This window comes from Microtus pennsylvanicus, chromosome 3, assembly GCF_037038515.1.
Source record: "Microtus pennsylvanicus isolate mMicPen1 chromosome 3, mMicPen1.hap1, whole genome shotgun sequence".
NCBI lineage: Eukaryota > Metazoa > Chordata > Mammalia > Rodentia > Cricetidae > Microtus > Microtus pennsylvanicus.
In genome coordinates this window covers 84,127,850-84,147,826 of record NC_134581.1, presented here as the reverse complement: position 1 = coordinate 84,147,826, position 19,977 = coordinate 84,127,850, and the positions used below count along the sequence as shown (strand labels likewise).

Below are 19,977 nucleotides of genomic sequence, written 5' to 3'. Positions count from 1 at the left end.
AGAAAGGTGTCCTGACTGGCAGGTATCCTTACAGGCAGTTGTGAGCTGTCTGAGGAGGGTGCTGGGAACTGAATGTGTGTTCTCCCTACAAGAGCAGCAAATGTTCTTAACTGTTGAGCCTTCTTTCCAGTTCCTTTGAATGTGTGTGTGTGTGTGTGTGTGTGTGTGTGTATTCATTCATTGAAACCTCTTCTTGAAATGACAGTGAAGTCTACCCCAATTCTCTCTTTTTACTTATGTTTTACTTTTTGAGGCAAGTCTCACGTATTCCAAGCTGTCCCCTAACTGATTATGTAGCCGAGGATGGCCTTGAACTTTGGCTTCCCCTGCCTCCATCTCTGGAGGGTTAGGACAAATTATGATCTACCACGCCTGGCTCTCCGTCTTTCCAGTTTGGGGAGGTGGTGTTGTAATGGATTTGTTATCTTTTTGTGAATCTTTCGACTTTTCTGACCCCTTCTGCATCCTTGGCCTGGCTTCAGGGAATGCAGAGATGAGTCTGGGGCAGACCCTGCCATGGACATAGTACTAGGGTTAAAGCTGCTGCTCGGGCTGCATCTCTTTCCACGTTCCAGGACTTCCCACCTTTGATCAAAGTAAGGTGGACGTATGAGAGTGATGTGTGGGCCATGGCTACACCGACTTGGATGATAAAGTCCTGGGGCAACAGTGGGGAAATACAAAAGTCTACATGGGAAGAGAGCTCCGGTCAGGTCTCCACTGCAGTGCAGAGAACTGTCAGGAGAGGGCAGTGCAGAGCTTCCTCTGCCCTCTCCATGCTCGGACTTAAAGAGTGTCAAGCTGGACCATCTTCCTCTCCAGACAGCTACCAGAGGTCACCCTGAAAGCCCCTACTTTGTCCCTTTCTGAGGGAGGTCAGTCCAACGGGGTGGATTCTGGGGCTCCAGATGCTGTCTGGCCCAGGGTCCAACTGAAGGCATAAAGGACCTCCAAGAAAAGAGAGAACTGTGCACCAGCATTTCGGTAGGTGATAAGATTTACTGAAAACTTCGCGGCCACATTCAGTACTGGTTTGGTGGATACACTGGAAGGAGGTTGCATAACATTAGGCAGGTGGAAGGGGCTGGGAGGAAGAGATGTAGGCATGTGTATTCATGTGCACACATGTGCACATGTCCGTGCTGATTAGGGTGCTTGTCACGGTGCTGAGTAGAGGAAGTTATGTGTGGATGTATGTATTTTAACAAGAAAAATGAACCAGAAGAGGAAACACGTTTTATCCACTGCGTGTTGCAAAAGTCTCACGCCAAAAAAGCTTGCCTTTCCTCTAGGTATGGCATCAAAAGGGAGTAAAAAAATGATTGGATCACCCAGATTATAAATAAGGTTATTTGTTTCTCAAAAATCCCTAGTAAAACATTAAATATCAGCTCTTTTGGGGGAGAAATACATTCATTTCCGGGAGACCTCAGAAAAGTGACTATCCTTTTGCTCCGCCCAACCAGGTAGAAGAGGGGAGGCCCAGAAGGTCCCAAGGGTCCCCTCCGGTTGAGCCAGATAGCCACTCATGTCCTAGCACTGAAGGAGATGGCTAATGCACACTTACAAATGAAACTGCACGTCCATCACATTAAACCCAATGGAAAACACACACGTGATCAGTCCTGCCATCCATAGCCATAGAATAGGAGGGGACAGGAGGAGCGGGTGCCAATCGTGGGCCCTCCAAGTTGGGCTTGGAGGGTGTGTGTGAGGGCGGATGGTAGGTAGCCTCCTCCCAGGAGCCCCCAGTTCCTTCAGAGCCGAGCCCAATGGTGTGTGCAGATCAGCTTGTCCACCATCCTCCTGCCACGTTGGTACTGAAGGCAAGAGCAGCAGCACCTCTTCAGCCCCTGGTTTCCTTTTGGGATAACGCTTCTTTCCGATGTGTCTTCTGCCTTCTCTGGAGGATGGGATGGAGAAGGAGGCTAGAGGCTGGCGGTACTTAGCCTGGGAGCAGAGGGATACCATGGGGACCTGTGGAGGGTCACAGAGGGGCTGGGCTATCTGAAGAACTCCATCTGAGGAGAGGAGTATCTAGGGTAAAACGTCAAGGTCCTATCGTTACAGGAGATGTGATGTGATCGCCTCGGGACAGATGTGGTCCCCAAAGTCATCTTAGTATGGCTCCCAATCCAGGTTCTGCCACCTGCTTGGTCCTAGAGCTGACCCAGATGGAAAGCCGCTCTTAAGCTCTTCCGGTTGGACCCACTGACAATGCATTTCCAAGAGAAAGGAGTCTCTTTGGGCTTCCATCCCCCTCTCCTAAGTCCATGGCTGCTGTGCTAAGAGACAGGGTCCTAGTGGGGCAGGCTGGAGCCCTGTGCAGTCTGCGTCCCACTCGGACCTGTAGGATATGGTGTTGCCTCAGGCCCTCCTCCTCTGGCCACCAGTTATGCATATGGACCATCCTTGAGTATCTTTCAAGGGAGCTCAGATTCTCCTGGGGGGAAATGTTAGACCCCCCCCCTCACCCTTCCCTCCAAGTCTGCCCCTTGGCAAATGTCCACTCTGCAAACAGCGCCTGTCCACCTCATAGGGCAGGGCTTGTAAACAACCCAAGTCCTTTTCCGCGTGGAGCCATGGGTGCCACCCATCTTCGGGTATTTGGTGAGTCCAGATCTCACTCTGCCTTCCTGCACAGGCTGACTGGCCCCGGCAATGGAGTGCCCTGCAGTCCGAGGGTCTGGAAGTAGGTGTTCATGGAAGCGTGGTGGTCGGGAAGAAGGAGCAGGGTGTTGCCTCTGCATTTCTTCAAGCTATGATTCGGGGAAGCTAGGGCCCAACTTTCTCGGTGCTGCCTGCCCATATCCCCTCCCTCCCACCCTGAACCCTCCTGATGACACTCCTTTCCTGCTCAGTGACCAGTGCCATCTGGGCTGCCTGACTACTCCAGGGAGTCACTGTGTTCCAAGCCCAAGTCGCTGACATTCGTTGTCTGCAGCTCATCTGCCTCCTCCTCCAACTCCTCCTCCTCCTCTTCTTCCTCTTCCATATCATCTTCATCCTCTTCTTCGGTTCCATCCAACGAGTCGTCGTGTGCAGCCATCATGGCCTGCTGCATGGCCATGGTGGCATTATCGGAGGACAGGGACTGCAGGTTGTCCAAGTTGATGGAACCTACACGGGAGAGGACAAAGGTTAGGATACACAAGGACTGTTGGTCGGGTCCAGCAGATGGGCAGGGTCGACGGGCTGGCTCGTGGGATGGTTTGTAAGAGCACCAAACACTGAGTGAGACAGTTCACCGGCATGGAGATGCCCACCCCTCCATTCTTTGGCTTCTTTTGCACCATCCCAGGCAATACCCCAGGCTAATACATACTCAGTATTCTCCATGTAAGTATAGGGAGCACTTTGAGTTTTATTTATTTATTTTAGTCCCTAACTACTCTGTGAAGCAGGATCCTCGATCCTAACTCGGATGAGGAGGAAACTAAGTCTCAGATAGCTAAGTCATGGATTCAAGGAACTGTGTCAGTATTGACCGAGCTGGGATTTTCTGAAAACTTGCCCAGCACCACCTCTATTTATTCCTCTTCTACCTTGACAGATGGTCCCCCACCACACAGAAACCGGGGTACAGCCATATGCATGAAGCTATGCATGCACATGGTTGTCTCCTCCTTACTGCCCACACAGCGGCCTTCACGTGCCAACCTCAGAGTTGTCTCACTGATTAAATTATTCATTGTTCACCAGAAAACCAACAATTTGAAGAGCGTGTATGAGGGGTGTGATGGAGAATCTGGAAGAACAAAGCTTCTCTTGGCCTCTGTTCACAAGCCAGATGCCTGCCTTGGTATTTATAGATGCCTTGGCCTTGGAGAGCTAAGCCGATACTGACTGCACTGAGCAACCCAGGAATGTGAGGAGTGATGAGGGGGTTCTGATGAGCAGTCACTGATGCTAAGGACCATCATCTTCCACTTCTTTGTGAGCTTGCTTTACGTTTGTTCAAAATTTACACAAGGAATTTTGGAGTTCTTTTGGCTCGTACTTGTACTAGTCATCCTAGCACTAAGAAGGCAGAGACAGGAGATCAGAAACGCAAGGATTTTCTTGACTACAAAGTATGTTTGAGAGCTGGGCGGTGGTGGCGCATGCCTTTAATCCCAGCACTCGGGAGGCAGAGGCAGGCGGATCTCTGTGAGTTCGAGACCAGCCTGGTCTACAAGAGCTAGTTCCAGGACAGGCTCTAAAACCACTGAGAAACCCTGTCTCGAAAGACCAAAAAAAAAAAAAAAAAGTATGTTTGAGGTCAGGCTACATGAGATTCTGTCTCAAACAAAACAAAACACAAACACGCAATAGCAAAAAACAAAAATGTGCATACAACATCCCTTCTTATAGTAAGATTTATAAAAAGCAGAGGCAAGCTTTTTATGTGAAGGCGCAACGGCAGGGACCCTGGTTGAGTGAGGAGACAGTCATTCCTTGAATCTTTGCTTTCCAGGAGCCCACCAGCCCCAACCTATGGCAAGTCCTGATCTTACCATCAGGGTTCGTCCCTGGGGTGCCACCCTGCTGCTGCAGGACGCCGGCAGCAATGGAATTGGGCCAGAATCTTTGGGTGGGCCGGTGCTGAGACTTGATTTTCTTGGCTTTGGGAGCAGGATCTGGGTTGCTGGCGTCAAGCATGGGCTGCAGGATGCGCCTCCTAGCATTGATGAACCTGCCCAGGGGGAATGGTGACGATCTGGTTAGTCGCCATTTGGGTCACATGGGTGTTTTTGGGGTGGGGAAGATGTGAAGGCTAAGCTGCCCCGTGGTGTCAGTGGTCAGATGTACCAGGCTTGGTGTGGTCAGATGTACCAGGCTTGGGGTACCATCCCTCTGTGACTGAGGAGTTTGTGAGTTACCTGGGGCTTGGTGACCACAGGCAGTGTAGGAAGAAGGCATGAGGAGTTGTCAAAATCCACCGGATTTGAACAGAGAAAGGAAGAGCTGTGGTCACAGTCACCAAATTCTGACTTGGACTTATGACAGTGGCCCAGCTTTAGAGTCTAGTACCATCCATCCATCCATCCATCCATCCATCCATCCATCCATCCATCCGGCCTGGCCAGAACAGACAAGGACACTGACATTCCTGTGGGCTCAGGAAAGCATCTCTCCCTCCTCCTTCCCACCTTACTTTGTAAAATGCTTTGGTTTCAGCACATAAGGAGTTAGGTAGACCAGATAGCCACAGCTGGCTGTACCTTTGCTAACTGATGCAAGACCCTTTGGTCTGTCTGCTTTGGGCTAGTGAGCCCAGATTCTCTGGCAGTGTTGGTTTCTAGGGATGTGTTTGTCTCCCAGCAGAGGGCGCTGAGAAGCTGCTGTTGCAGCCCAGGACAGGCTGAGTCAGGGAACCTGACTCAAGAGGACTGGCCTGGCAGTGGAGCTGAGGCTGAGGTAGGTGTGGCATTTTACCTTCTCTTCCTGATCCGCATTCCCTTGCCAAGCATGTGCCCCTGGATCTGAGAGCCTGTGGGCAGGTGGTGCCAACTCACCAGTTGTTAACTTGCAGGAGGGTGAGGTTTGTCTGGGCCGCAATCTGCCTCTTCTCGTCTTCTGTGGGGTAGGGGTGCTGAAATGAAAGAAGGGCCGATGAGCTGTAGCCATGTGGGGGCCAGGTTGGCCTGGAGTTCATCAAGACATGGACACAACCCAGGGATTGGGAGTCCAAACTGGGGAAAGGCAATGCTTGTTCTTGAGGATGATGGGCCTAGCGTGTACACAGAGGCTCCCAAGTGCCTTAGACTTCCCAGCTCTTTCTCATAATGGAGACCAGGGTAGTTTTTAGAGTCCGTTCACTATTGATCGCAAGACACTTTCCTCTGCTTCTCACTTGATCCCTCCGGAAGGTGGCTTTCTTCGAGCTAGGATCAACAATGGCCTCCAAAGCCATGGAAGGTAGTAAGTGGGGGAGGGGGACGGGGATGAACCAATGCAATCTCAGTTAATTGATGTTTATATCTACTGCGCGTCAAGATTGACACTACACATTTGGGAAGACAGGATAAATATCACGGTACACTGTTGACACCCAACCTTTTAACCCTTTGAAATGTTTCCATACATTTAACTTCATTTCATCAAACCAACCGCGAGGCGGATCAGATGAGAAAACTGGCCCCTGTCAATTGGATGGAAGTACTGACTCAGTTCTGCAGACTGTGGCTCTGTATGCCCTTGTGGAGGGCTGAGTGGTACAGGTGTGCCCTGTAGATGCATGTTGCATGCTTCGGCCCAACCTTGATTATGTGTTTACTCTCCCTCTTCAACCACACTTCAGAAGGGTATAATACGCTCTTTAGAATGTGTGCCTGTTGACACCACACACAAATGACCACTGACGGAGGAAGACAAAGGAAAGTTGGAGATGCTGTGGTTTGGGTACTGAGTGCTATGGAAGCTTACAGGAAGTATGAATTGGCCGGAAGCCTGGGAAGATGGCTACGGGGAGTGGCATTAGAGAAAGGAAAAATCTGATTGGATGTGGTACCTCATGCTTATAGTCCCAACACTCCAAAGGAGAAAGCTGGGGGATCAGCCTCATCTACAGGAGATGCTCAGGGGAAAAAAATAATCCTAATAAAGACACAGAAACAAAAGAAAGGCAAAGCCGAGGGAAGTAGGTCTTGAGGCCAATGGGTGCTGAGGCCGACAACAGAGTTAATGTGTTTCTAGGTCTTTCTGAGTCTTTGGCACACATGTCTGACATCCAGTAGGCATCATGAGACTCAAAGGGACCAAAGATTCTCCTAGAAGCAGGGGAGACATGGTGGTCTCCAGGGTAGAGGCCAAGTCATCCAGCATTCTCAGACCAGGATCACTCTTTCTGCTTGTGTTGCCTAGAGAAGAGAAATGCTGGGACTTTCGAAAGTTCCAGAGATTGGGCCTCACAAGCCTGCTCTATTGTGACTAGCTGTGAGACCTCAGGCCTGGCACTTAACAAGACATTATTAAGTTATGTAATGATTAAATACTTGTAAAGAGTTCATATTGCAAGGATGGGGTGGTGTGGGCAAGATGTTTAAAGCTCACAGAAGGAGGAATTGGAGTGTCGCAGCCTTGGGAGTGCTGTCGTTAGCAGTGAGGAAGGAAAGCAGCCTCTTCAGCTGGCCTCAGGATCATGTGTTGCTTTAATTCACACCTCTGACCCTGACTACCACACCAGGGCATCTGACCCTGTGACTCATACAATATTAAGAGTCTAACAAGAAGAAACACATGCCAACATTACCAGGGCCAATTTCATGCTAATTGGGAGGGAACAGAAGGAGGCTAGAAGGGAAGATATCAGGCCCTGGAGAGGTAGGGACTCTGGGACCCTGGTGATGCTCCCTTCCTACTTTATAAGGTTCACAGGAAGGTGCCGAGCAGCCTCCCTGTCCATGGCTGGTAGATCTATGAACCAAGTCTTCCCTTGTTATCTATGAAGGGTTGGTTCTGAGACCCTCATAGACATCAACATCTGCAGATGTCCCAGTCTCGTTCCATAACATGGCACAGTATTTACATACAGCCCATACATCCTACACAGAGCTGGGCACTCAGCACTCTGGAAGCTCAGAGAAAGGGAAGCCACGGTGGCCAGATTATCCTGGGTTCTGAGTTACTTACAATATGTCAGACAATCATATGGAAATAGTCATTATACCATATTAGTTAGGGAAATAATGTTAAGAAAAAGAATCTGTATGTGCTTAGTGTAGTTTTTTTTTTCAAATATTTTCAGTCCACACTTTGTTCAATCTGCATTATATGGAACCTGCAGGTATGTGAGTTGACCACAAAAAAATATGGCAGTCTTTCAGCCTCCGCATTCTGCATTACTGTTCTACAGCTGAGGCCTCTTCTCTTGTCATCCCACTGTGGGCACTTCTGAATGTCACTGAAAATTTGTCACAGGTCAAATCCTCAGGGAGGCCTTTTCCAGTTCTCTGAGGCCTAGGTAGTCACCAAAGACTCTGAGTAAGTGCATTGCCCTTATCATTCAGGGACATAAGTATCCTCCAGGAAGCCGTGGGCTGCTCTTGGGCAGGAAACCTGGATCATCAGATGTCACCTCCACAATGCTCCTACCAGTCATGGCAATTGTGTTCGCATTCAGTGATGCTGTATGAATATACAAGTCAGTAGACACAGGAAGGACATGTGGATCAGCTTGGTTCTTGAGCTGAGCTAAGTCACCAGCTTACACAGGCTGGATGTTGGCTGCTTCCAGAATTCTAGAAGTCAGAGACATCTGAAGTTGTGGGGGGGGGGTTCACAGTTGACGTGAAGGGTGTGTGTGTGGGTCTTCTATTGAAGGTAGCCTGTACCAATGTCCCTTTGGATCATAGGACAGAGGTGGCTTGGTTTGGTTGGGAGGCTGTCTAGGGAAGTGGGGCCTCAACTTGGCTTTGAGGAATAGCTGAGCTAATCCAGTAGAGAAACAGGCCTTCCAGGAAGGAGCCTTATACCATGACTTAGCTCTAAGCCAGTCAGCATCTCTTCTGCTTTCTCCTGTTAAGGCGCCTGAAAGGGAAATCCCCAGCCTAGCAAGGAAGGATGGTGCTTTCTATCTCTAAGGAGACTGCCGGTACTGAAGGGTTGGATACCACAAACACAGATGGACAGACTTGTATCTAACAGCTCAAAGAATGAGTATTGCCTAAGACTTGCTGATTATTAGATATTAGATCCCTTGCTACTCCCACTACCCAGTCCCACCATCTCTCCTTCTCAGAGCAGTACCTCAGGAGGCCCGGGGTGGAGGCTGTGGCTAAGTAGAAACACTTAGCCCAGCTTTGGGAACAGGTGTGTGGGCCAGAACATTCCTGGCACTGCAGCTGAGGGCCAGAGGAGCAGCCCAGCTTGTACACGCCTCAGACCACATGATTCCTGAGGACAGAATCAAAATAGTTCTGGCTCCTGGTCAGGCCACGATTGAGTCAGTGCTACTTTTAGCACAACTGGAAAGGCTTGAGGCCAAGGACAAGAGAGGGAGTGGAAGGAGATCTTAGGAGGTACGCACTGTGCCGTGGGAGCCACCCTGTGACCACCAGCTGGGGGGATGCCCCTGGAGGCGCAAAGGAAGGGCCCAAGCTGGAGCTGAAGCACCCTCCAAGTGCATGAGCCTTCCTTGGAAAAGGTATAGCACTGACTAGAAGATTGCAGATCCTTCTCAATATCAACCTGAAGACTTCCACAACTGGGCAAGGCTGCTTGATGGTGAAGAACCATTGAAGAGAGGGCAGAGTCTTGCCTCACCATCTGAGGACTGTTTGGCCTTGGCTGCTTGACCTGTGTCTTTCATTCTTAGCTTTCTCTGGTTATCATGGGAGTAGGAAAGGAACCCATTTACTGGACTTCAGAATGACGCAATGGGCTGGCAGAACAAGCGTGTGACTCTGACCGATGTATAGAGGCCTCCCAGACTTCTCCAGTTGAGCACTAAAAACTAGGGACTTAAAGTATGTGCATTAAATGGATGTTTTCTTGTTTGTTTGTTTGTTTTGCTCCATTGCTGTCAGGAACTCCCTCTGCAACCTACCCTAAAAACTCCTCTGCAGCTCTTCCTGACTCCTCCCTTCAAACCTCCACAGCTCTTATCTCCTAGGGCTCAAAGGACACTGAAGTAAATAGCTTTTAGTTTGAAGGATGAGCTCTGGTCAGAAGAAACTAGTCTAGTACTGATTTTTGTCATCTCTGACAACTTCTTTTGTTCAAACCCATCCTGGTATGATCCTTCCACCTTCTTAGCTCATGTGCATCTCACTGCACGGTTGCCTGTGTCACATAGGGACGCATTACATGGGGAACATCAGCCAGTGGGTATCAGTGGAGCCCATGCTAGACTGGACCTTAGACTCAGTAGGGAGCTTGGGCTTCCCTTTCCCCCACCCTGCTCAGAGGCCTACTAAACCTTTCTCCACCCCACCCCCAAGCCCCCAACCTCAACAACCATATGGCAGGGGCTTGCTTTGGGGCCTTCATTCTGTGGGCATGGCACTGGTTAGGAGGGCCTGTGATCCAAAGGGAGGCAGCCAATAGGACCAGAGTTTTGAAATGACCGTGTGGCATCATATCTAACATGCCACTGGTGACAGATGCTCCCTGATTTCAGAGATGGCAGATTGGACAAAGCAAGCAAGAAAGCAAGCCAGCGAGTGACCGAGCAAGCAAGCAAGCAAGTAAGCAGTCAGGCAGACAGACAGGCAAGCAGGCAGACAGCCAGCAGACAGGTAGGCAGACAGGTAGGCAGACAGACAGGCAGGCAGGCAGACAGGCAGGCAGACAGACAGACAGACAGGCAGGCAGACAGGCAGGCAGGCAGACAGGCAGACAGACAGACAGACAGACAGGCAGGCAGGCAGACAGGCAGGCAGGCAGGCAGGCAGGCAGGCAGGCAGGCAGGCAGACAGGCAGGCAGGCAGGGAGGGAGGCGGGCAGGCAGGCAGGCAGGCAGGGAGGGAGGGAGGGAGGGAGGCAGGCAGGCAGGCCTAGCATGACTGGGCAAGCACAGTTAGTGATGAACTTCTTCCTTCCACACTTGCCTCTGTTTAGAACGCCCATTCTTATTTTTGTTCCTCCCCACTTAAAGACACAAAGAGAGGCACAGAGAACTAAGTGGCATAGTATCCCGTGCGTGTTCACATACTCATTCACCCTCAGGCCAAAAGACAGGAATCTGCTCCCACCTGAGCTCCCTTCTGTTCCCTTTCAACCACCCTCCCAAAGATAAATTTTTTATGACAATCACTTCCTTTTCTTTAGATCTCTGTATGTGTTCTATCCTGCAACACGATGACTCAGTTTTGCATATTTTTTCTGTTTTTTTTTTGAGACAGGGTCTTATATAGCTCAAGTTGGTCTTGAACTCATAACCAAGGATGACCTTGAACTTCTGATCCTCCTGCCTTCATCTCCTGAGTTCTGGGATTATAGTCATGCATAACATTTTGTCTGGGTTTTGGTCATTATATTAATGAAATCATCTGTTCATCTACACTTTTGAGTTCCTTGTGTTTTGGTTGCTGTACGGTTTTCTACTGTGGAAGTGTCCCACCTCCTGTTTTGAGTCTCTAAGCTATTCTTTGTCCCTGTAGCTTCTATTTTAGCCCATTCATCACATTGCAACAAGACTGGTTCTTTGTAATTTCCTTCCAACCCTGCTCACCTTAAGCCCACCTAGTCTTCTTCTTCCAGCTTCAATGCTTCCTTAGATCCCTCCCACCATAGGGGTAGCTTGTTATCTACCACCCCAAAGAGAACAGTTGTCAGTTTTTTTGAGAAAAGATACCATGCGTTTCTCTTTCTCTCCTTCCCATCTGCACAGAGATGGCCTGGCCCACTGTGTTTGTTGAATGAATTCATGTGGAGGTTTGGGCTATGTGTGGCCGCAGAAGGAGGATAGATAGTGACTCACTGATTCAGACCCCTAGGAATTAGGTGACCCCCCAAGTCACCCTACTGCTTCTCCTTGATTGACTGTAGAGTATTTGTGGGGGAGTCAAGAGGGGATACTTAAGAATCTATCAAGATACCCCACCTCTGCTGGGCGGTGGTGGCACACACCTTTAATTCCAGCACTCAAAAGGCAGAGGCAGGTAGATCTCTGCGGGTTTGATGCCAATCTGGTTTATAGAGTGAGTTCCAGGTCATCTGGGGCTACAATCCTGTCTCAAAAAACAGAAGAAGAAGAAGAAGAAGAAGAAGAAGAAGAAGAAGGAGAAGGAGAAGGAGAAGGAGAAGGAGAAGGAGAAGGAGAAGGAGAAGGAGAAGGAGAAGGAGAAGGAGAAGGAGAAGGAGAAGGAGAAGGAGAAGGAGAAGGAGAAGGAGAAGGAGAAGGAGAAGGAGAAGAAGAAGAAGAAGAAGAAGAAGAAGAAGAAGAAGAAGAAGAAGAAGAAGAAGAAGAAGAAGAAGAAGAAGAAGAAGAAGAAGAAATCCTACTTCTCTAGAGGGGTCGCAGAGGTGACTCTATAAATAACATGATTTCTACATGGTTTGGATCCTGAACCTGCCTCTCAGTAGCTTCAGACCTTGGCCAATTTTCCTCATCTGCAAAGCTGGGAAATCATCCTGCCAGCCTCAAGGTGGCTACAGGGATGACGTGAGTTCACAGAACTGGCCAGGGATTTAGAACAGTGGCTGTCACATTCTGTGTGTGTTTGTTACAAAGAGGTCAGAGAGGGAAAGAGAAATCTGTGGCTGGGCACACATGCTCCAGCTCGGAAAAGGCTGCAGGTGGTCTGCTGACCGCCAGCTGGAGCCCACACCCTTCATGCAGGTGTGCCATGCTCCTCTGGTCTGCTGGCTGCCAGCTGGAGCCCACGCCCTGTGGTGTACCATACCATGCTCCTTTTCCCCAAAGGGCTTTCTTTCTTGCATCCTCAAAGACTGCTAGGTCCTGTGAACATGTGTGTTTTCTCCTAACCTTCACAGGTTTCTTAGGGATACTGTGAGACTGTATATCTCTCATGACATTTTTTGGAGGGCATCTCTGAAAACCACCAGTCTCCTGCGGACACTCTGTCACCCACCCTAGGGAGTCAAAAGGCAGCTTCTCTTTCGGTACAGTGAATAGTGGGTGTGAGTAAACAATCTCATGCCATAATAGAAGTTCTAGGCCTAAGACTCCTTGGCATCGAGAGGTGGGTGCCCAAGAACAAAGCCAGCTGCTTTCTGCTTCCCGTTCTGACCATGCCAAGGTGCCATGTGGGTCATCAAACTCCAAGGTAAGAACAGGAATAAAGAGGACTTCATGATGAGAGTATTTTGGAGGGAGGTTTTAGATCCTTCTGGCAGCAACAGTTAAGTGTTAAAACAACAATGGACGATGATCACTTGAAAGACAACTGTCATCCAAAGTGACCTCCCACATCCCACTCAATCCCAAACCCAAGCTGTCCTTAAAGTCCAGCCTAAATGCCAACTTCTTTCCTCAAGACTTGTGAATAAACACCTCCAGACTGCTCAGAGCCTAAAGACTTCTGGAGCCCATCGTTTCCCCCTGGAGCCCAAGAAAGGGCTGTGTAGAAATAGTGGTGCCTTACCTCAGCTATGGCTTGGGGGCCTGGATTGGCTGGAGGCCCCTGACTGGTCTCCACAGCAGTCAGACCAATGACTTGGCTATTCTGAGAAGACTGGGGCACTGGGCTCTGTGGTGCCACCGGCACCCACCGTCACATGGCACTCAGCGCAAGATGCTCTGAGATGGTTCAGACAGTTTCTCTGTTGAACTCCATCTGCCTTTCTGGGCTTTCGACCAGACTCCTCTGCAGTCATACAGAAGTCTACGGGGACACTTCCCACCTGCTGACAGCAGTATTACCCCTGCGGGATGCCCACAGCAGCTGGCTAAGTGTGGACACTTCAGTGTATGGAGAATGCTAGAGCCCTCACTGTGTGCAATCAAGGCAATGGCGAATTAGACTTTGTTCTCAGTTCACAGGTGAGGGGAAAAAAAGATCTCAGAGAAGCATACTGCTAGCTCTAGTTATACAAAAAGTAAGGGGCAGGTCAGTGGTAGGGTTTGGTCCCCTGCACCCTAAACCAAGCTATTCTATCTCTAGCCACTTGCTAAATACTGTTCTTTAGAACACATTAGCAATCGTCTTCAACATGGTGTGTTGGATAGCTTTGTCAACTTTATACAATCTAGAATCACCTGGAAAGAGAGGCTTAGTTGAGGAACTGTCTAGATTAGGTTGGCCTAGAGTGCGTGCTCGTGTGTGTGTGTGTGTGTCTGTGTGTGTGCACATGCACATGTGTGTGATAGGAGGGACACATTCTTTTTATTATCTTGATAAGGAAAGATCTAGACAACTATGGGCCGTACCATTCCCTGGGCTTGGGGGCCCAGTTTGTATAAGAAAGGAGAGCTAACAAGCAAGCAAAGCTACCGCATCCATTTCTCAGTGCTTTTGACTGTGGATGTGACATGACCAGTTGTTGGAAGTTCTTGCCTGGATTTCTCCACAATGATGAACTTTAAGTTACCTTTCCCCAGGAGGTTTAGCTGCAGCAATAGACACAAAGTCAAACAGCAGGCACTGCTCTACCTGCTTTAGGAGTAGGAGCTCAGAGCTAGGGCAGCTGACTGACCTGTGGAAAGCCACAGAGCAAGTGAGCATGGAACCAAGCAGGACCACAGCAGGTCTACGTGCCTCCCAAGCTCAGTGCCTGATGCCCTGCCATCTGCCTTACTTGAATGCGCTGCTCCTACATTTGAATGGGTCAGAGATCTACAGTCCTTCTCAACCTTACCCCAGAGGATGTGCCTCCTGTTGTCACTTTAACAGACACCCTCTTTTGTCTGGGCACATCTCTGAATATGATGTAGAAGGACATTGTGTACAGCCGGGCAGTGGTGGCGCATGCCTTTAATTCCAGCTCTCAGGAGGCAGAGGCAGGTGGATCTCTGTGAGTTCGAAGCCAGCCTGGTTTACAAGAGCTAGTGCCAGGACAGGCCCCAAAGCTACAGAGAAACCTTGTCTCAAAAAAACAGGGAAAAAGAAGGGGGGGGATTGTGTATAACCTCATACTTGGTTCTGGACAGCTATTCTGTGTTTGACCAGCACAGGCAGCCAGTGTCTCTCATCTTTACTGACTCCTGCATTCTTGACTCTTTGGAGTGTTTGCTCTGTGTATTTAAGTGTTTTGTTTGCTTTTGAGACAGGGTCTCACACAGCCTGGCCTTGAATTCCTGTTTCTCCGGTCTTTACCTTCTAGGTGTCTAGATTATAGGCATGTACTGTCATACTTTGGCTCCTGGCTTTAATAAAAAGATGATGATGATGCACATGGGTATGTTTCTCCCCGTGTGTGTGTGTGTGTGTGTGTGTGTGTGTGTGTGTATGGAGATCAGAGAACAACCTGTGGGAATTGGTTCTCTCATCCTACCCTGTGGGATCTGGGATTACCCAACTCATGTTGTGAAGCTTGGTGACAGGCTCCTTTCATGCTAAACCATCCTGCTGGCCCCAAGGGTCTCCTTTTCTGAAGTCTCCCTTTCACTTAGCAGCGTTGCTCATGCATCCTGGTTTTCTGTGTCACCTCGCAGTCAGGACTCTGCACCTAGGACTTCCAGGCCCCTGGGACTTGAAGGTCAGATTCGCTGAATATGTCTTTGATGATATAAAGAAAGCACCCTTCAGAGTATCAGAAGAGACAGAAACTAGGAAGTTTCAAACAAGTCCTAGCTCCTCCTCTGGCACTGCATCCTGGGTTGACTCTCAAGACACCTGCAAACTAATCTTAGCCTGGTGCGAGTGGAGTAGAAAAGCCAGCTTGGAACTACTTCATGCCAAGCTGTGGATGACGGATGGCCTTATGGCCTTGTCATGTTCTTGATTTTTCAGAGGTTGATAATTCTCTTAAATTTCTGTCAAATTTTTCTAAGACAAGTCATCTTATAAGACTTCCTGGGTGACACTGGAAGCATTTGTAGCAGTAGCTGGGCCCGTGTCCACTGACACATTGCACACTGTCGTGTTCTAGCCTCACCACAAGCCATCAAGCTGGATGTTGTATTCCCTTTTTTTTTTATCAGAGGAAATAGATTTAGTGAAAAAACTCCCTCCAGACATCCTTAGTCATCAGAGAAATGCATATCAAAACAACTCTGAGATTCCATCTTACACCTGCAAGAATGGCCAAGATCAAAAACACTGATGACAACTTATGCTGGAAAGGTTGTGGGGAAAAGGGAACACTTCTGCACTGCTGGTGGGAATGCAAGCTGGTACAACCCCTTTGGATGTCAGTGTGGCGATTTCTCAGAAAATTAGGAAACAACCTTCCTTAAGACCCAGTAATACACTTTGGGTATATATCCAATGGATACTCCATCGTGCCTCAAGGATATGTGCTCACCTATGTTTATAGCAGCATTGTTTGTCACAGCCAGAACTTGGAAACAACCTAAATGCCCCTCGACCGAACAATGGATAAGGAAAATGTGGTATATTTACACAATGAAGTACTACACAACAGAAAAAAAATAACGACAGCTTGAATTTTGCAGGCAAATGGATAGAGCTAGAAAACATCATTTTGAGTGATGTAACCCAGACACAGAAAGACAATTACCACATGTACTCACTCATAGGTGGTTTTTAAACATAAAGCAAAGAAAGCCAGCCTACAAACAACAATCCCAGGGAACTTAGACAACAGTGAGAACACCAAGAGAGACTTGCATAGATCTAATCTACATGGGAAGTAGAAAGTAGAAAAAGACAAGATCTCAGTAAATTGGGAGCATGGGGACCTTGGGGGATGGCTGAAGGGGGAGGAAAGAGGCAGGGAGGGGAGTAGAGAAAAATGTAGAGCTCATAAAAATCAATTAAAAAAAACCTTCCTCCAGGTCCTCCTGTGTCCTATTCAAAATACTCTCAATAGAACACATTGATATATCTAGATCTGGGGATAAGTGAGTCCTGCCAGTGAGTTGGTGACAAGACCCCACCTACATCATTCCTTCAAGTCTTAGCACAGTGCTCTGTACAGGGAGGTGGCAGGGATACAAAGAACATCGGTGGGGTGGTTAACAGAGCCACCAAGTGCCCAGGCAACTGGCTGACTTTCACCCCCACTGTCCACTTTGGCCAGGAACCCTGCTCAGGGCATGAGCACCACCTGGAAGTGTATCCAGTTTCCCCCAGCCCCTGAGCCTAGCATGCAAGACACTAGGGATGTTGGTAAGATAGCTGGGGAACGGACTGTCAGAAATCCTTCTGTATCCACAGACATTCAGGTTTCCTCAGCGTCCAACATGGGAACAGCCCAAGTGTCCCTCAGCTGATAAAGGAATATAAATAAACACAGTGTGATCTAGACCCACGGTGGAGTGCCATCAGCCCAAGACAGAACGACAGTGCTTACTGCAAGGATGGACCTGGACAACGTGACGTTAATTAGGCAAGCACTCCACCACTGAGCTATGCCTCCAGCCTCACGATACTAATGAAAAGAACTCCGTCACAAAGACCATCTTATGATTTACTTGAGTGAGATTTCTGGACGAGCTGATCCACAGAGATACGCAGTGGAGCCCAGGTTGTGAGAGGCTGGGGGTGTTGGCTAATGGCTGTGGGATTTCTTTCGGAGGTATCATGATTGTGCAAGAGTGTAGCTATACTGAAACCTATGGCATCGCTTCTATTTTGGAGACAGATTATCTGTAGCCCAGGATGGTTTTGAACTTGTGTCATTTAAACTTGCTTTGACCTAAAGCTTCTGATCTTCCTGCCTCTAGTTTCCAGTTGCTGGGCTTCCATGCATGTGCCGTGACTCCTGCTATTTTCCTGTATTCCATGCCGGGGACCCGCCTTGCTAGACAGGCACGCTACCAATGAGCTGCAAACACGTACTCTGGAATTACTTTTTATTTTTTATTTATTTATTTTTTTTGGTTTTTCAAGACAGGGTTTCTCCGTGGTTTTGGAGCCTGTCCTGGAACTAGCTCTTGTAGACCAGGCTGGTCTTGAACTCACAGAGATCCACCTGCCTCTGCCTCCCAGGTGCTGGGATTAAAGGCATGCGCCACCACTGCCCGGCTTGGAATTACATATTTTGAAGAGTAAATTTTTTGGTGTGTGATGTTAATATTCCAAAAGTTATACAGCGGAAGCCCCTGGTTCCTCTTTTGTCCTCTGATTGATTTATTTATTTTTTAACCACAGCAGGGATCATAAGAGGACCTGGAGAAAGGCCCTGAGCTCTGTGTGACTGGGAGGAGGTGGTTGTGAGTGGCGCACAGCTGGCCCTGGCCGCCAAGTCACACCAGCCTGAGGTTTTCAGCCTGAGGATGGACAAGGAAGGGCATCTACGAAGCAGCCTCACTACAGCATCTGAAACCCAAGCGCGGGTGCATAAAACCCCACACTCTCCCCCTACAGGTCTCTGGCTGAGAGGATAGGGGCTCGGCTTTGCTTTGCCTAGACACTGGTGTGAGTGTTGTATATCCACTCCCTGAGGTCAACGTGAAGGCAGTAGAGCTGAATGAGACCTTGGGTCCCACTGTTGGGGCTCGGTTTCACTTGGCCTTTTTATCCGTGTGATCTTGTGGAACGTGAGTCTTCTCCGGTTCTTAGTTCTGTCACTGGCCATACAGGATCGTAGGACCTGCCTCCTGGGGTGTTTGTGTGCGCTAAATGAGACCTACATGCGCTGAGCCTCGGCTGGCTGCTGCCGGGAGTGGTGGGTCCTGCTGGGGCTTGGGCTCTTCTCCAAGACCTCCTGGCACACAGGTCGTCAGTTCAGGGATGTGATGGGTAGGACTGCTGGGGGGTCAGGGTGTCAGGTATTGGGAGGAGCAGGGTTGGCATCACAGCTGAGGTGGAGGAACGGTGACTTTTCCTCCTCCATAGGAAGAACCCTCTTCCAGGGCTTCCTGCCTGACCTGTGTGGCTGTGGACCTATTGCTTCCAGCTGGAGGCTAGCCTCTTTTGGCCAAAATGAAATAGCAAGAGAATGTCACCACATTCTTCAGGGACTGAAAGCCAGCAGCTAAGGACGACAGTGTCCCCATCTCATTCCAGCCTTGCAGCTAAGAAGGCTCTGGGAGTTAACCTCCCACCCCAGGTGCTTTCTGTCATCTCTGTAGCTGCCTACGACACAGAACAGCGCAAACAGCAAGAGGAAAATACGACGTCTGCCTGATGGAATGGCAACAGGAAAAGCTAGCGTTTATAGAAGTGCTCAGAATCGCCACGCAGCCAAGGTTATGGGATGCTCTGCCTACCTCCTGCAAACCATCCGCTGGCTTTAGACCCAGGCTGGAGATGAGCAGAGCGCTCTGTGGCAGCTTCGCCAGCCAATATACCGCTTAGGAAGTCTGCCACACATGTGTCCAGACAGGTGCGTGCCACTACACACGCCACTGTGCTTCTGTGACGTAACGAATAAAATGCAGTGCAGAAAGAAAGGGTCATTACTGCTGAGAAAACTAGGTAGACAGCTTTGGAAAACTTGAGATGCAGATTTGCTTTAAAATGCTGATACATCAGGTTGGGTGGGACACATACGAGAGACTGGAATAAAGATCTGGAGGGATCCTGTAGCCAGATTTGAGGACCAAAGTCCGTGTTCTTACTTCACTTGACGTGAAGTCGGGATTTGAAGATGTTTTATCATAGGAAAGGTTTATGCAAGTAAAACAATGAAGTGTAGTCAGAAAAGGATGTTGGCTCTCTACTGGAAGATTAGCAAAGGAATATATCTTTTTTATATATCTTCTAAATTAACATAAAGCGTGTCTTTAGGGTGGCGGTTTCTTTTTAAGCTAGCCTTTCAAATTAACTGACTCATATGCTAGTGCTAACAGAGCTGGAGACAGGACATTTACAGTACCTATGTGGGTCCTTCACATCTCCTCTTTCCTAACACTGGGCAGCCAGTATAGCCCAGTATGGGGAGCCACAGTGAGATTTCCCCAGAACTGTGGTCACGGGGTTCTTTCTCAGAGGAACAATGACAACATCACATGTAATTCAGAGCTCAGCTGTTTGGAAGAAATCTTGACCCTCATCCTTCTTGCAACCCACCATGTGGCTTGGCACACTAAGAATAAAGAAGAGGGGCTGGGGAGACGGATCTGTGGATGAAGTGTATGAGGACCCGAATCTGGATCCCTGGTACTCATGGAAAAGCAGGGTGTAGACCAGGCTAGCTTTGAATTCACGAACTCTGCTGGCCTTTGCCCCTTGAGCACCGAAATTACAGGTGTATACCCCAACACTGTGGGGTTGGAAATATGGGGACTCTGGGGATTTCCCTAGCCAGCCAGTCTAGGGAAAACAGAGAGTTCCTGTCCTGTGAGAGACTGTGTCTCAAAAATTAAGGTAGATCGTGATAAAGGAAGGTGATCGACATTTACCTCTGGTCGCTATATGAATGCACTAGGAAGTGCACCCTAGCCCCATGCAACCAATACATTTCTCTCTGTTTTTCTATCTGTCTGTCTCTCTCTCACATATATACATGCATACACATATA

At 48.9% G+C, this 19,977-nt stretch overlaps 1 protein-coding gene across 4 annotated transcripts in view; it reads right to left on the bottom strand.

Annotated features, from left to right (window-relative positions):
• Nucleotides 1-250: 250 nt before the first annotated feature.
• Nucleotides 251-19,977, bottom strand: part of Pknox2 (PBX/knotted 1 homeobox 2) — a 275,213-nt gene continuing 255,486 nt past the window's right edge. For 3 of the 4 annotated variants that reach the window (XM_075966370.1, XM_075966368.1, XM_075966369.1), the window contains 3 exons: nucleotides 5,499-5,575; nucleotides 4,497-4,675; nucleotides 983-3,120 (listed from right to left, as the gene is read on the bottom strand). In XM_075966370.1, the coding sequence (XP_075822485.1) occupies nucleotides 2,888-3,120; nucleotides 4,497-4,675; nucleotides 5,499-5,575 (489 nt within the window). In that variant the 3' untranslated portion in view covers nucleotides 983-2,887. Of the gene's footprint in view, nucleotides 3,121-4,496; nucleotides 4,676-5,498; nucleotides 5,576-19,977 lie in introns of all 4 variants that reach the window. The other variant, XM_075966367.1, reaches the window with a different exon arrangement.